Source organism: Macrosteles quadrilineatus, unplaced genomic scaffold (genome assembly GCF_028750875.1).
Source record: "Macrosteles quadrilineatus isolate MER2022 unplaced genomic scaffold, UCM_ALF_1.0 Scaffold_3__2_contigs__length_128488019, whole genome shotgun sequence".
Taxonomy (NCBI): Eukaryota; Metazoa; Arthropoda; class Insecta; order Hemiptera; family Cicadellidae; genus Macrosteles; species Macrosteles quadrilineatus.
The window spans coordinates 57,917,583-57,935,841 of NW_026542596.1; the positions used below are offsets into that span (position 1 = coordinate 57,917,583).

Below are 18,259 nucleotides of genomic sequence, written 5' to 3' on the forward strand. Positions count from 1 at the left end.
ATTTTACATTTGCAATTAATAATACTGAAACAATATAAATGAGTGAAAATTTAAAAACGTACGTTTTCAGGAAAAGCACTTTGCAAATTTGTTTCCCTTTTTTTCAAAACTTTTATTATTTTTTTTATTTTATTAACATTTGAAGTTGCATAAAATGTCCATGGTAACGCAATATGTTTGGTAGTTTCTTTTTAATAAAGCATCTTTAGTAGAAAAACACAAAATCCTGTCACGACCATAACGGACGTTTAAATGAATATTAAAAATAGTTAATATTATTTTTATAACTATGTTATGCTATAAACTAATTTACTTTTATGACCATTATACAATAAAAAGGTCACTGAGCTTTTGGTATATTTGGTCTTTCTAGAAAAAAAAAAAAAAAACTCAAAAAATTGGAAAAAAGCCAATAAAATCTTTTTAAGTTTGTATAACTCCGAAAAAACTTACCTGAGACCCGAAAAATCGTTATGTTTGTATAGAGGTGTGCTTCTTTTGTGTATAAAACATTGAAATATGACGATATTTTAATTTTTGAAATTTTTATGATAGAAATTATAAACGTGATGGTCAGGGACAAGCGGTACGGTCGTGAATTGTATGGAATAATCTAAATCTTTCCAAACAATCCTTCAATTATCCTGTTAGTTATAATAAAAATATGTGTTTCAATTGCACTAAACTGTTCAATTTACAATTATATTAAAGTTATTGTCACGACCAAACACACTATAATCCATAAGGCTGGATTGGTCGTGAAAAAACCCGCGATGGTCGTGAAACTTTGGTCGTGAAATTACGAGTTATTTGGCTCTGTTCTGGTGGTAGCCCTGCACCTCATGTTCGAGGATACAAAGTGGACTTCTAGGTTAATCTAGCAATTGAAATATCTTATAAACAAAAATTAACACCATGTCTACTTCATCGAATGACTACGTACGGTCATGGACACACCAAAATTACAAAAAACACAATCTTTCCTTTATTAATCTTGTAACTCCTCCTTTCAACTCGAAACGACCGGCACTACAATCCTGACGTACACCCCGAACTAGTCTCTAAAACCAACTGACTCCATCGACGCCAAGCTTGCCACTGTCGTGCTCCAAAGTTGAAAATTTTTCCCAAATGGTCGTGACGCCAAATCGAGGGACAGACTTATTTTGTCATGGTAGTCAGTTTGTAATGACAATAAAATTATAATATGCTCCTTTTTTGTAAGTTTAATAACTATTGATGACATAAAAGTATGGCTTTATATATTTCGGCATGAATAATTAGTCTGAAAACAGCGTGAAAGGTGGAAAATGTACCCTAGGGACACATCATGGTCGTGAATTTCGAGACTTTAAAAATACGAAAAAAATACCTAGAACCTATTTAAAACCAAATAAATGTGTGTAACATGTTGCCCCCGTCCCAAAAAATATTAAAACACATAATAATAAACTACAAATCCAGTATCTACGAAGTAAAAGGCCAGGGACATGAAAACGTACGTTTTCAAATTTTCACTCAAATATGCACAGTAGAAATAATGTTATTGAAAGAGTGATTTTATCTTAGAATAAAAGGAGCACTGCTTTGTACAGTGAATAGACTGTTATGAATATAAATAACATTCATTAGGAGAAGTGTAACATTGAGGTTTAGAAAAGCTGCTTTTGGGTGAATCAAGTTTTCCCACAACTTAATTATCTTTCATAACCAGACAAGAGGATTACACCCTTCTAAACTTTCAATCTCTGCTTCTTATTTCTGTTCAATTGCAATTAAATAGGTAGTTACAAAGTGGAATAAATATAGGACCTAATTAGTTTTGGATTTAAAATTTTGTAAAGTAATTCAATACACTTTTCATAAATTTAATTTAGATCATTATGGATCATCAAGCCACAGTAAAACCTCAATAACATGAGCTAATTGGGGATCCAATTTTTTCAGATTGTAAATAGCTATCTACCTTACAAGTGTAGTAAGAGCGTTTTTACATGACACAGGTGAATGTTGTGCATAATTCACCTAAGTGATGTAAACACGCTCTTGCATAACGTGTAACGAACAAGATTTTACCTGGCCCGACAATATACAGGGGGTTACGTACAATATTTTTCATTATCCATTTCACTCATCTTTTAACAGTAACGTTCTTTTACAAACAAAAGCTTGGTTAGGAAAATACTCTAAAGCATAACAATAAAATTCAAGCACACAGCTGATTTCTAGCGTTGAACGTTGTTGGCTCCATAGAGGTATATTTTTTAAGTTGAGCGCTCAATGTTATTTAAATGGGTTTCATTACTTCACCGAGTGAGTTTTTGAAACTTTACTTCACTCGTGAAGTAAAGAAGTTGTATACATCACGCTTGGGATAGGGAAGTTTAACATGGCGGGTTAGGTAAAAAATAAAACAAACACACAATACAAAAATCAGTAATGTTTTGGTAGTGTTTGGGTATGTCTTCTATATAACAAAACACCTGTTGCATAATAATAAAATAATACATAAGCACTATTTGCGTGGAGGGGGGGGGGGGGGGTGAAAACAGCGTAGTTTGGCAGTAATGCAGGTTCACTTTAATAATAAATTAAGTACTTGGTTTTACATACCTAATTGGTTTATTGGTCATAGATATCAACTATATGTAATATTCAGTTCTTTCTACCATTAAAAAAATCAACAATAAAAAAATTAGATTACAAAGTAAAGTAATCGAAAAAAAAAACTTATAGACCTATCATTACAGTACTGAAGAAATATATTTTTACAAGTATAACAGTTCTAATAAGATAAACTGAGTATAATTCCAACTTAAGAGTTAAGAGAGCTTTAGGCCCTGGGTCCCTCTACTTAGGAAGGATTATAAGGGATAAAGCCATACTTCGCCAATGTACATGCTGACTATAGAATAGTTCAATTTAATTAAGATTATGTTTGATTTTATATCTTGCTGCATTGCTTTGGCTATCAATGTAATACCTTTAATGCGCGCTTTGCTTTTGCCATTGTTGACAATGTATTGTTTAGGCTATTATTAAAAACTCTCGCTGCATTAATTTGAACACTATTGAGTTAAAATAAAAGATAAGTAATATTGATCGGATACTGCTAAGTGTTAGTAAAATTGGCAAAGAAATAGGATCAAAGCTGGACATTTATTAACAATATTGAAACATTGTTATTGCATTTTAGCGAATTTCTTATATAGGGAATAAGTTACCGTAGGTCTCATGGTAAGACATAGACCCAAGACCGATTTACTTTTTCATTTTGAGGTCCCCATAGGCCAAAAACACCATCCGTTCACATAATTTCAATTCACATAAATTTGGTACAAATGTGTAAACCTACTTGTATTCAAACAAGTTTGGAACCAGCATGATCGGACTATAGGATCGGGGGTTTATGGGGTGAAAATAGATTTTTCCCATTTTTAACCCTAAAAACACAAAATTTCATAATTTCTCTCCAAGCCATTTTGTAGAGCAAAAAAAGAAATAATTTTGTATATTGAACGTTATGTTATACGCCCAACGGTTACAGAGATAATTTTAAAATTGCAAAAATAAAATGCACATGTTATTCTTATTGAGAATAAATAACTGTTATTGTAGTTTGTTTGTTTATGGATATATTTTTATCAAATTTGGCAATTTTGTTTATTTCATACTAAGCTATCAACATTTCAATAAAAAAAACACACCTCAATATCTTCCCCTTAGCAGCAAATCTAAGTACTCACTAAAATTAACGTTATTTAAATAGGAAATAAATCCGACAATTTTTAGGGAATATTTCAGTAGAAACCATGCCGGGTATATGGAAATTCGGATAGTCTGCAGGTTTGCTGTGGCAGGGGTATTATTATTTTTATTGTTATTATTTACACTATCTGGTGTGAAATGGCTTGACGTAATCACAAAAACTTTTTGGGAGTTGAGCTAATACTTTCAATATTTCGTGAACATTCAATGGAGTTTGAATCCTCAACTATCAAGCCAAAGTCTGATACGTCAGCCTCACATCCGTACTAAACCCGTTCCTTACAAAATTTTGTTACAACAATATTTCACATACAATTTATTTTAATAGAGAGGATGAACAGTTCCAAAAGAGGATAATTGTTAGTCGAGAGTTCTCTCAAACATTTTATATAATACTCCGTGGTTACTCTATGTACATTTGCTCTGTGGAGAGTTGGAGATGTGGTTTATTGTTGGCCACCACTTGTTATCGTAACAGTAACAAGACCACTGTCATTATTTGTGACGGGCAGTAAACATTGTTAGTCAGGCTCAAGATACCATTCTACGTCCCATTGCTCTCATTATGTTTATTTTTCCAAGGAAAGAATATTTCACATATTAAACTCAAAATATTATTGCAAAAGGAACTTTCCAATTTAGTAAATGTATACAAATCAAATAGAAGGAGGAAAATGTTTGTGTTTGCACTAATAAAGGTTAATAACTTACTTAAATTCAGTAAAATAATAATTTAACATTTTTTGGCACGTATATATACCTTTTTTAAGGGCTAGCAGCTGGTATGCGTCATTAAATACATAAAAGTAATTTCATGTGTTAGTCTTTTGGAGATATAAAAATTGAGTGTGTACAAATTTGCTGTCAGGGATTTTGCATCCAAACAAAACAGTAATTCTGGGAAACCATAAATCAGTCAAAGTTTAACCCCTCTAAATTGAAAGTACATAATACCTTTGATTACAACTAGACATTCCATTCCCATATTAAATTTGTAGCCAGTTATTTTAAACAAAATCGTAGTAGTTAATGTGAGTGACTGACAGATTGTGCAGATCTAAATTACTGATTTCTGTTGAATACACAATCTTGTTTACCAATTAATTCAAACTAATGGAACGACCTATTGTGAGCTATAGCAACTGTTATGACCCATCAACTTGGTCAGCAACAATAAATAAGATAGAAAATAGAGTTTTAGGCACTACCACTTTCTATGACTGGCTCACACAACTACGTTCTTTTCAACAAAAAATTGGCTACAGCCGGTCCATATAGATGGGACGTCAGTGCATAGACAGCATCAAGTGTTACTTACATGAGGTTCTCCTGGCTTGTGTAGAGTCTCCTCGTGGTCTAGCAGCACCTCAACAGCCTCCACAAACTCATTAGAGATGGCGTGTAGCAGAGCGTCCTTGGTGTCTACCTTGTACTCTATCAGCAACTCTACATAGACAACATCAACTGTTACTCACGTGAGGTTCTCCTGGCTTGTGTAGAGTCTCCTCGTGGTCTAGCAGCACCTCAACAGCCTCCACAAACTCCTCAGAGATGGCGTGTAGCAGAGCGTCCTTGGTGTCTACCTTGTACTCTATCAGCAACTCTACATAGACAACATCAAGTGTTACTCACGTGAGGTTCTCCTGGCTTGTGTAGAGTCTCCTCGTGGTCTAGCAGCACCTCAACAGCCTCCACAAACTCATCAGAGATGGTGTGTAGCAGAGCGTCCTTGGTGTCTACCTTGTACTCTATCAGCAACTCTACATAGACAACATCAACTGTTACTCACGTGAGGTTCTCCTGGCTTGTGTAGAGTCTCCTCGTGGTCTAGCAGCACCTCAACCGCCTCCACAAACTCATTAGAGATGGTGTGTAGCAGAGCGTCCTTGGTGTCTACCTTGTACTCTATCAGCAACTCTACATAGACAACATCAAGTTTGACTCACATGAGGTTCTCCTGGCTTGTGTAGAGTCTCCTCGTGGTCTAGCAGCACCTCAACAGCCTCCACAAACTCCTCAGAGATGGCGTGTAGCAGAGCGTCCTTGGTGTCTACCTTGTACTCTATCAGCAACTCTACATAGACAACATCAAGTGTTACTCACGTGAGGTTCTCCTGGCTTGTGTAGAGTCTCCTCGTGGTCTAGCAGCACCTCAACAGACTCCACAAACTCATTAGAGATGGCGTGTAGCAGAGCGTCCTTGGTGTCTACCTTGTACTCTATCAGCAACTCTACATAGACAACATTAAGTTTGACTCACATGAGGTTCTCCTGGCTTGTGTAGAGTCTCCTCGTGGTCTAGCAGCACCTCAACAGCCTCCACAAACTCCTCAGAGATGGTGTGTAGCAGAGCGTCCTTGGTGTCTACCTTGTACTCTATCAGCAACTCTACATACACACCATCAAGTGTTACTCACGTGAGGTTCTCCTGGCTTGTGTAGAGTCTCCTCGTGGTCTAGCAGCACCTCAACAGCCTCCACAAACTCCTCAGAGATGGCGTGTAGCAGAGCGTCCTTGGTGTCTACCTTGTACTCTATCAGTAACTCTACATAGACAACATCAACTGTTACTCACGTGAGGTTCTCCTGGCTTGTGTAGAGTCTCCTCGTGGTCTAGCAGCACCTCAACAGCCTCCACAAACTCCTCAGAGATGGCGTGTAGCAGAGCGTCCTTGGTGTCTACCTTGTACTCTATCAGCAACTCTACATAGACAACATCAACTGTTACTCACGTGAGGTTCTCCTGGCTTGTGTAGAGTCTCCTCGTGGTCTAGCAGCACCTCAACAGCCTCCACAAACTCCTCAGAGATGGCGTGTAGCAGAGCGTCCTTGGTGTCTACCTTGTACTCTATCAGCAACTCTACATAGACAACATCAACTGTTACTCACGTGAGGTTCTCCTGGCTTGTGTAGAGTCTCCTCGTGGTCTAGCAGCACCTCAACAGCCTCCACAAACTCCTCAGAGATGGCGTGTAGCAGAGCGTCCTTGGTGTCTACCTTGTACTCTATCAGCAACTCTACATAGACACCATCAAGTGTTACTCACGTGAGGTTCTCCTGGCTTGTGTAGAGTCTCCTCGTGGTCTAGCAGCACCTCAACAGCCTCCACAAACTCCTCAGAGATGGCGTGTAGCAGAGCGTCCTTGGTGTCTACCTTGTACTCTATCAGTAACTCTACATAGACAACATCAAGTGTTACTCACGTGAGGTTCTCCTGGCTTGTGTAGAGTCTCCTCGTGGTCTAGTAGCACCTCAACAGCCTCCACAAACTCCTCAGAGATGGCGTGTAGCAGAGCGTCCTTGGTGTCTACCTTGTACTCTATCAGTAACTCTACATAGACAACATCAAGTGTTACTCACGTGAGGTTCTCCTGGCTTGTGTAGAGTCTCCTCGTGGTCTAGCAGCACCTCAACAGCCTCCACAAACTCCTCAGAGATGGCGTGTAGCAGAGCGTCCTTGGTGTCTACCTTGTACTCTATCAGCAACTCTACATAGACAACATCAAGTGTTACTCACGTGAGGTTCTCCTGGCTTGTGTAGAGTCTCCTCGTGGTCTAGCAGCACCTCAACAGCCTCCACAAACTCCTCAGAGATGGCGTGTAGCAGAGCGTCCTTGGTGTCTACCTTGTACTCTATCAGCAACTCTACATACACACCATCAAGTGTTACTCACGTGAGGTTCTCCTGGCTTGTGTAGAGTCTCCTCGTGGTCTAGCAGCACCTCAACAGCCTCCACAAACTCCTCAGAGATGGCGTGTAGCAGAGCGTCCTTGGTGTCTACCTTGTACTCTATCAGTAACTCTACATAGACAACATCAACTGTTACTCACGTGAGGTTCTCCTGGCTTGTGTAGAGTCTCCTCGTGGTCTAGCAGCACCTCAACAGCCTCCACAAACTCCTCAGAGATGGCGTGTAGCAGAGCGTCCTTGGTGTCTACCTTGTACTCTATCAGCAACTCTACATAGACAACATCAACTGTTACTCACGTGAGGTTCTCCTGGCTTGTGTAGAGTCTCCTCGTGGTCTAGCAGCACCTCAACAGCCTCCACAAACTCCTCAGAGATGGCGTGTAGCAGAGCGTCCTTGGTGTCTACCTTGTACTCTATCAGCAACTCTACATAGACAACATCAACTGTTACTCACGTGAGGTTCTCCTGGCTTGTGTAGAGTCTCCTCGTGGTCTAGCAGCACCTCAACAGCCTCCACAAACTCCTCAGAGATGGCGTGTAGCAGAGCGTCCTTGGTGTCTACCTTGTACTCTATCAGCAACTCTACATAGACACCATCAAGTGTTACTCACGTGAGGTTCTCCTGGCTTGTGTAGAGTCTCCTCGTGGTCTAGCAGCACCTCAACAGCCTCCACAAACTCCTCAGAGATGGCGTGTAGCAGAGCGTCCTTGGTGTCTACCTTGTACTCTATCAGTAACTCTACATAGACAACATCAAGTGTTACTCACGTGAGGTTCTCCTGGCTTGTGTAGAGTCTCCTCGTGGTCTAGTAGCACCTCAACAGCCTCCACAAACTCCTCAGAGATGGCGTGTAGCAGAGCGTCCTTGGTGTCTACCTTGTACTCTATCAGTAACTCTACATAGACAACATCAAGTGTTACTCACGTGAGGTTCTCCTGGCTTGTGTAGAGTCTCCTCGTGGTCTAGCAGCACCTCAACAGCCTCCACAAACTCCTCAGAGATGGCGTGTAGCAGAGCGTCCTTGGTGTCTACCTTGTACTCTATCAGCAACTCTACATAGACAACATCAAGTGTTACTCACGTGAGGTTCTCCTGGCTTGTGTAGAGTCTCCTCGTGGTCTAGCAGCACCTCAACAGCCTCCACAAACTCCTCAGAGATGGCGTGTAGCAGAGCGTCCTTGGTGTCTACCTTGTACTCTATCAGCAACTCCACCATCTCCAAGTTCTCGTTGTCGATGGCCATCAAGAGAGCCGAGCGGCCGAGAGGGTCCACACAGTTGATGTTGATGTACTCCGTCTCTTGTGCTCGCTGCATCATTCTGTGTCAACATCAACATTGATATTGATAGTTTGGATAGCGTATGCTTGACGTTTCAGAGAATGTTTTGTGAATTCTTTCACAAAACCTACGATCACATAGTTTCTTTTCTTTTATTCTTTCTAATTCCGTGGTGGCTTGATTTAAAAATTTGTTGTGGTCAGAATGTGTTAAACATTGGAATTATTCCGACTAGGAGTCAGTGCTTCATCAATACCGTGAAAAAAGCAATCATTATTATTTTTTAATTGCTCATAATTTACTGATTACACTTTTAAAACAGTGAGGCATGAGCTTAATATTAGGTATTTTGACATGATAAATGATGAAATGATGGAATGTAAAGTTATGTTTCTTATTTGCACTTTACATTTTATAAAAGTTTTGTCCAATAATATTCTCATGCAATAAGTCTGTGTGGGAAAATATTTAAATGTTGATAACTATCATGGGTTTCGTTAACTTTCCAAATCTTTTACTTAAGGTTTTATCGCTAAATTATATTGTCTCTAGAATGTTAAAAAACCTGATATTGAAACACAAAGTAAACATCATCACAGTGGTCATTGTAAACATAGACAAAATTTACAAGAAGGTTGATTAACAAATACAGAACGCAGGTAGAAGAACTATCTTTTACTTCTCTCGTTTTGCAAGGTGAACTACGGTTGTTTTTCGAAACAGTCTGAAATTATAAGATGTGTTGAAACATTGAACATACACAAAAAGAATTCACTATAAGTGGTTGAATTCACTATACAAATTGATTAGGGAGGTCAGTGAAACTATTCCGAAAAACAAGGAATCCAAACGATTGTCAAGTAAAACTTTAGCACCACCAGTAAAGTGAACAATAGCATTGTTCCTTCCAACGGTTGTGGCATCTCTTTGTAAAACTTAGCTAAACCAAACCTCAGCAACCACAGAACATTGTGGCTTCACAATACCAGTTCTCAGATTCACGCAGGATATCAGAGTTGTGTGAGTTTGTGGGTAAAAATGTAATACTATCCAGTCTGAACTGAAACTTTCTCACCTCCTCCACCAATTACTGACGAGAATCTTTGGTACTATGAATAATTTTACAATAAACTTAGTTCTGAAATTAGTTACTTTTCATTGCATCCAATTTCATACAATTAGTTTGATTTCAAATATAGGAGCGAGCTGGTTTAGTGGTTGGAGCAAGGGACTTCAGTCCAAGAGGTCCCGGGTTCAAATCCCGCCAAATCACCAATGGATTTTATCCAAGTGATAATATAATGCCACAACCCCTATAGGTCTAACCTGAATTAATGTAAAAAAAAATCCCGGGCTCGTGTCTAGGATGAAAAAAGTTTAGTTTCAAAGCTCCTCATTTCTTCAGTCTTTCTCAAATTACTGTTTTAGTATCTATAGTCAAGTCATAATTGTATTATAGTACAAGCTCAGAGAATATATGGTACAATTTGTGTGCCTACTTTCTAGAAATAATAAGGATTATGGTTAATTTTTTTAATGGCAGTTTAATTTAGTATAGTTTTTGGATTTTTTACATTTTCTTGAAATAAAAACTTGAAGGTTGGAAGATTAAAGGTGCAAAATTAACCGTGCACATACTATAAACGTACAAAATTCACTGTCATGAACATAGACTATATATATAATTCCGTAAGTCAAATTTTTGTAAAGAAATTGTGAGTGACTGGATGGCCGTAGAAGGATGGGCCCCATCCTCTCCCCCCCCCATCCTCCCCGGGAGGGGTCTTATTTTAAAGGTCTTGACGTGAATTTTGAGAGAAAACTATTCATTTTTCTTTTTTACCATAAATTCGCAACAGAATAAAACTTTTCCCATTAAAACAACATGGGGTTTAATTTGTTTACATCTTTTGAAATTAAAACAGCTGTGCCACAGATTTGAAAACAGTGATCAATACACGCATTTGGTTTACTTTTAGCCAGTCAACTATGAAATGTATACTATAATAAAACTGAAATATTGAAGATTAGTCGGAAAAACGTCTGCATTCTATGTTTATATTTAAATCATATACTCAAGTTTCATTTTTTCATGCTTTTACGTTATTGTCGTGTTAAAGGAATAAACGACATAGAATAAATATTCTGTATAAATAATCAAAGAGTCGAAATTAAATCTAACTTCTGTTTTGTTTTTATTTTTAAATCATATGTTCAAGTTTATTTTAAATGATGTTGTTTTCTTTATATTTCTACACATTTTAAGGTTAAGGTTGTGTGAATATATACAACTAAAATAACCTATAAATGTTATTGGTTCTAAAATGGTGTATTTGCATTCCTTCGTAAGTAATTTTTTTTAGTGCAGTGAATATACAACGTAGAGTAATCATATTCGATCATACTTTTATAAAATCACCAGGGATTCAAGATGTTTTGGTATGTAGGCTGCTGGATATATATTCTTTTCATTATAAGTACTGTAATTAATATGAATGCCAGGGGAATACCAGAAAGGCGGGGAACTGTTCATAGGAATGACATCAGTGCGCGTAGGAGAGCAAGAGTAGATAATGACGAACTTAATCAAGATATGTTACAACCCCTTTTTAGGAGACCCATGGTAGACGAGAGAAATGTAAAGATCCATGATGCAGGATTATTGGACCAAGAGTGCATTCAATGTAGTGCTCTTCATTTTAGAGAAGAACTAACGAATAATCATTTTATGACATGTTGCCATAACGGACTTATTAACCTTCCTCAGTCAAAAACTAATGTAGAACTTAAAAGTTTGTTTGAAGAGAGCCCACAACTGTATAAATTCATTCGACAATGCAACAGTGCGATGGCTTTTGCTTATTTTTCAGCCAGTAAGAAAGATATTCCAGGAAAAGGGCCATACTGTTTCAAAATTCAAGGACAGATTTACCTATCGTTCAATCTCAGATTTGCTGCCTCAACATGATGAAGACCCCGTGTATGGTCAATTGTACATTATTGACACATCAACAGCAACAGAAATTCGTCAAAGGCTTCGAGAAAATAGTGACTTAAAACCTGAAATATTGTCAAAACTAGCTGAAATTCTATTAGAAAATCCATTTGCACAAATTTACAAAAGAGCTTCGGAAGATATGGTTGTACAAGGTGACAGTGAATTAGAACTAAGGGGACAGGATAAATATGGATCGTCGTAGGTATAATAAGCCTACTGCAGATGAAATTGCAGGCGTCTTCAATTCATCTGAAGGCGAACCTCCAATGAATTTTTAAAATTCCAAACAGGGAAGCTTTTATTTATCCTCATTAACCACAAGACCAAAGCTACCTTAGTAAACCAGTATTTATTCACAAACAATGGTATGTTTGCTGCCTTTTCATGTTAAACCACTGGAGTGATTCAAATTATTTATTGAAAATTACATCAACAAAAGCAAACAAAGAAGAACAACAAACAACTGGTTTTTACACAAAAGATATGGTGTAGGGATGCCTATTCTGACACATAGATAATGTTATTCTGAGTTTGTTTAAATACCGGTATTGCAAAAAAGTTCTTTTACATTTGAGCTTTTTAGGGACTTATGTCCCTACAAGCCACTAGTAGTAAGTTTTGTTTCTAAAATTAACATAACTACAAGAAAAGATTTTTTTTTGGTTAAAAGTGAAATATGCACGGAAAAATCCCTTCCAATGCTGAAAACAAGTATTTGCAGTTTTAATAGTTCTTGTACAGATTTGAATGTGGTTTGAACAAATTTATATTGATGTTGGCTCAGTCTTGTAGTGTAGAACTAATCATGTATATCTATCTATATCTATTTACTTATTTAATACGCAAGCAAGTTTTTTGTGACAATTACTCCTCCAAAACTACTGAACTGATTGACATGTTTTTGGTGTCATTGGAAAGAGCGTAACGTGAAGTTGTGCAGGAAACTTTCTTTTTAGGGAAATAATGAGAGAGTGAGGCCATGGAGCCCTTTAAAGTTTCGTATTTCTCCATAAGATTTGGAAACAAAAATTGTTATGAAACTCCAGCTGTTGTCACAAATCAAAAGTGAGAAGAAGAGCATATGATAATTGTAAACAGTCAATAAGTTTGCTAATTTAACAGTTTCTACAAACTTGCTGACTTGGTTGAAATTCGTTTTAAAATAACGCCTGTAATACTTAGCAATTGCTCGAATTCGAGCAACAGGGACACTAGTTTTACTTATTTAATACGCAAGCAGGTTTTTTGTGACAATTACTCCTCCGAAACTACTGAACCGATTGATATGTTTTTGGCGTCATTGGGAAGAGCGTAACGTGAAGTTGTGCAGGAAACTTTCTTTTTAGGGAAATAATAAGAGAGTGAGGCCCTGGGGTCCTTTAAAGTTTTGTATTTATCCATAAGATTAACATGGGAAACAAAAATTGTTATGAAACTCCAGCTGTTGTCAGAAATTAAAAGTGAGAAGAAGAACATATGTTAATTGTACCAGCCAATCCTTATATATAATTCTGTAAGACTAAATTTTTACCAGAAAATTGTAGACGTCTGGTAAGTCGCAGAAAAGTGGAAGTACGGTAGTCTTAAATTAAAGGTCTCGACCCCAGGGACTCGGGAAAAATAGCAGAATTCCCATAAAGTTACCAGAAAACGAGATAAAACGTAAAATGTTCTACATAAGAATAACATTAAAAGCCATTTACTGCAGATTTTTGTTTACTTCAATACAGCTGATCGTGATTTAGTACTAAGCCAGTATGCAATATTAACATTTGGATTACTTATTTACCAGTCAATTCTGCAATGTAATGTATACTATATAAAACCAGGGATAGCGTTACCTATAATAACTAAGACTATTTAGTTACGTCTTAGAATGTTTAAATAAATTTTGTTACTGTGAAACTTATCAAATATATCTATTTTTTTTTATTAGTAAGTAAGTAGAAGAATTATGGGAGTAGGCAAAAAAAGAATTGAACTTATAATGGCTGAAAAATATCGAAGTCTTTGTTTTATACTATCGAGCTTTTTAGGGACTTATGTCCCTACAAGCCACTAGTATGTTTGATAATTTAACGCAGTTTGCTACACACAATTTACTGACTTGGTTAAAATGAAATATTTACTATTTGAATTGGGGTTGGCGTAAGTATTACAATGGAAAAAAGTGAGAGAGCCTTGATCATTTGATATACTAAAAAGAAAACTGAATTTCTTAAGAACACTGTGCTGCATTTCTTAGTAATCATTGAAAGAGCCGATTAGCAAACTATGAAAACATGGGAAAGTCATAGAACACCACCAAGGAATTTATAATCGTTTTTATGGACAACCTAATGCGGCTATGTGTAAGGCTATTTGTATAAAACACGAAAAATAACAAGATCAGCTTTTGAAAAATGATAAGATAGCCTATTAAAAAAAAATTGATTATATTGATCTTGTACAACTTGATTATTTCCATAATCTTTGAGTCGAGTCTTTTAAAGTCATCAGAAATTATGACTGTTATTTGTTTTAAAATAACCCCTGTAATACTTAGCAATTGCTCGAATTCGAGCAACAGGTACACTAGTAAGTTTTAAATACGGTAATTATTACAGACATTTAATTAGCAAATATTACTAAAGAAATATTATTTGGGATTTACAATAAACAAGATCTCTAAACAAGAACAATAGAGATAGTGATCATTAATTCTGCTCTGGAACCTCTAAGAAGATTTAGTACTGAGCTCATTTCTCTGTAATAGTGGTGGAGTTGGAAATACCAACCGGGCTGTTTAAATAATAGTTTGTTGAGATATGATTCCATTAGTCATATTAACTTATATAGAAGCGAGATGATTGATCTCCATATCCATTTTAAGTCTTAACCAAATTTTTAACTCGATAAAATAAGACAGCTAACATTCTTATTACATTTTGTATTTAAAAAAATTATAATGAGCGTATGTTTAAATGCAATTTTAAAATAACTTTGTACTGTTTTCCATTAATAGGGGGGCATTTTTTCCACAATCGCAACATATTATACACATACTCCCGTTTTGATAGTTTGATTTGAGCCTTGCCTCAGGCTTTCAAGGTTCTAAAGGATAGATTCCATGGCAAAACGAACAATACAATACCATTTTACTTTTAAAAGATTATGTTTGTTTGAGACAGTTATAATATTTAAAACCACTTATTTAAAATAATTTTATACTTTTTGATTTACATCATGAAGAGTGTACAACCTTAATAAGGTTACACTTAAATAAAAGTGACCTATTTAAAATCCATTTTCCTGAACAGTTGTATACCTTGTTTACAATTTGACTGTGGTTAAACATTCAACTGAAAGATCAGCCTTTCACAATTAAGTCACATCTAAGACCCGTTATGAAAATATTTGGTCAGCATCACTAAATCTTTGAAAGGAAACTAATAAAACAAACGCTAGGGGCGAAGCCAAAAGAAAACGAATTTTTAAGTTGCCACTCCACTAAAATGGTAATGGCTGAAAAAGAAATGTAACAGAGAAAACCCCTTATTGTATTAAAAAATATAATATAAATAGATAGTCTCCGAGTGTGTCCGCCATTTTGTGGATAGATTGACGTCATCAGGTGACTTATAACCAGCTGATGCGCTAACTTATACACGTCATCCAAGTTGGCCAAGTTTCACCTAGTTTTCATACTCCATCTCATGACTACATTAATTACTTCTTGTCACCGCTAACTTTAGTTTGTCGAAACATCTGACACAAGATTAAACCTTTCTGTTCACATTGTGCATGTAGCAATGACACTATTTTTTGTTATGCAGGGTGTCCCAACAACTGTGTGTGTGCATTTGGAATATGATTTTCATACAAAAAGAAAAGTGCATGATGGCATGTCTGGAAATGTATACATAACCATACATCTACCATTTTGTTTTTTGTTTTATATATAAACATATCCATCTTCGATCTTTATATGAAACTTTGTATGCATTTTAAGACTAAAGAGACATACATGTTAGAAATAACTTAAGTTGGTACAGTTAGTAATTTCAAAATGGTAGTCTTTTGTTTTTTTTACTTAAAGCTGGGTTTTCCTAGGCGCGGAAGCGGAGAGCGGAGAGAGGAACGCGAAGAGCGGAAAACAGATTAACATGGTGTTCCGCTCCGCTTCTAGGAAAACAGTAACATTAAATTACCTAAGTGGAGTCCGCTCTCCGCGTTCCTCTCTCCGCGTTCCTCTCTCCGCTTTCCGCGCCTAGGAGAACCCAGCTTTAACTACAATAACATGGCTAAAATTTTCGGGGAATTTTATTTAGAATTTATTTAGAATTTTTATCTTCTAATACATGACACCAAGTCTAAAAATATCGAATAACAAGTAGCTTAAATATAACGTTTTTTAGAGGTAAAATAAGACAAGATGATGTGCATCATGACTAGCTTAGCATTACTATGCCTTATTTTACAACTAAAAACATAATATTCCAGCTATTATTTATTCGGTATTTTTGAACTTAAGGTATTTTGATAGAATATTTGATTTCAATTTAATTTCATAAATTTGGCCATTCTTTAGCTAGCTATTAACGTTATATAAATTAAAATTACAATTTTAGAATATTTTAGTACACCAACATGATTTTTCTAACATCGGTCTCTTTAAGTTTCATAAAGATCAGTTGGAAATATTCAAATACAAAATGTTTACTATGAAAAACAAAATGGTGGATGTCTGGGTAAATAAGCATTTTTGTGGGCATACCTTAATATGGACTGTTTTCTTTCTTTTTGTATGAAAAAAAATTTCTTGAATTCCTTCGTATTCATGGCCCTGTATATTGAAACGTGAAGGGGTTTTGCCAAAGATTTAATTATCAACCATCTCGACAGACATGCGTGATTCTAATTTTGATCAAAAGATAATTTTTAAGATAAAGGAAAATTTAAGACTTTAACTTTAACATTTTGTTTCAGTATTTTAGAAGATAAATTATATTTTTAAGCCCAGCAGACGACTCTTACATTTTAAATTCGTTTTTGTTACAATACCATTTTGTTTAAAAAACGCTTTTAATTGGTTAAGATTCTTAATGGACCAGTAATTTACTTAAACGATAAACAAACATTAGTCTATTAAATAATGTGATTTAACATAATTCTTTGAGTGAAAATATTTTTGATGACGATAATACAAATCATTGTCAAATGGTACAACATACCGTTTAGTATAATAGCAGTTTTAATAGGCAAACGTACAAATGATAGTGTTAACTATTAAGGTATTTTATGATTTTGACGGGACTCCGTATTCCAACACTGAATTTTCCTGCCGTTGCAAAGCACGGGTACAGCAACAAATATTTAAAACAGTTGCAGCTTTATTGTAGTTGTAAAATACGTCTGGTAATTAACTGGCAACTCTTAATGTTTCAACAAATCATATTCTGGTTGGTTTCGTGACCTACATTTCTAGTTACTTTTGGCTACATAAACAACACCCAATTCGTTGAAACAATAATAACTACTGTCTGCACGCTTTCCTCATATTTTAAAACATAGCTAATATTTAATTTTAGAAAAAAAGATCAACCACAGGTAAACAAAATTTCTTGCAAGATTATGGTTGTTTTTGATAAAAGTATGATGTTTATACAGATAAAGTATACATTATAATAATGACCATTTCTCGCGCTTGAACTGTAAAACAAGTAAATATTCTATTTAATTGTGTTGATACAGTATGCGTATAAAAACTAACACTCATTGAAAAAGACACTAAGTAAATTAGTTTAATTTTAATTTTAATTTATTAAATTAATTTAGCAAATAATAATAATTTAAATAAGTAATATTTGTAATACATTTTAAACACATTTTAAATTAAATTGGATTTAAATTTAATTTTGTCATTGAAAATGCTAGAAAGGATTGATTTATATAAAATATTTACCTATATTATATTGTAGCTACATTTACAAATTAAAAGAAGTGTTATACAGAAACTATATTTTTATATGGTCAAAATACAAACGTAGATTTTTAAATAATAATTTGTATACAAGGATTGCAACAGAAACACACTTACTCGCCCTCAAAATAATCAAAAATCGTGATCAATATTTAAATTCCTGTATAATTTTAATCTATGTTTAAACTCATCGGCTACGATTTGCCACACTGTTGGTAATTCAAGGTAATTTGGGATACAATTGTTTATAGAATACGAATTAATGGATTCCAGACAAATATAGAATATATTAATACAAATGATCTGAAGACTACAAAGGCAACACACGTGATGTTCAGGAGAGAAGTTCAAAGGCAGTTCTAATTAATATGGAGAAACTTGATAACATTCTTTGTACTGTAATTAGAAGGCGTTTCAAATTGTACTGACAAATTGAAGGGGATTTATTTTACCTGTGCTGGGTATTTTAAGGAATTTTTATTTTGCTTGTGCTGGTAATTTGGAAATATGTTAATTTGCTATTGCTAGCAAATTTATTGTTTTTTTAGCGAATTTACTTCT

At 35.4% G+C, this 18,259-nt stretch overlaps 1 protein-coding gene across 1 annotated transcript in view; it reads right to left on the minus strand.

Moving 5' to 3' along the window:
* Positions 1-18,259, minus strand: part of LOC128988951 (transient receptor potential-gamma protein) — a 405,047-nt gene that overhangs the window by 20,862 nt on the left and 365,926 nt on the right. Inside the window, exon 6 of the mRNA XM_054410745.1 lies at positions 8,541-8,778. Coding sequence (XP_054266720.1) covers positions 8,541-8,778 — 238 coding nt within the window. The remainder of the gene's footprint in view (positions 1-8,540; positions 8,779-18,259) is intronic.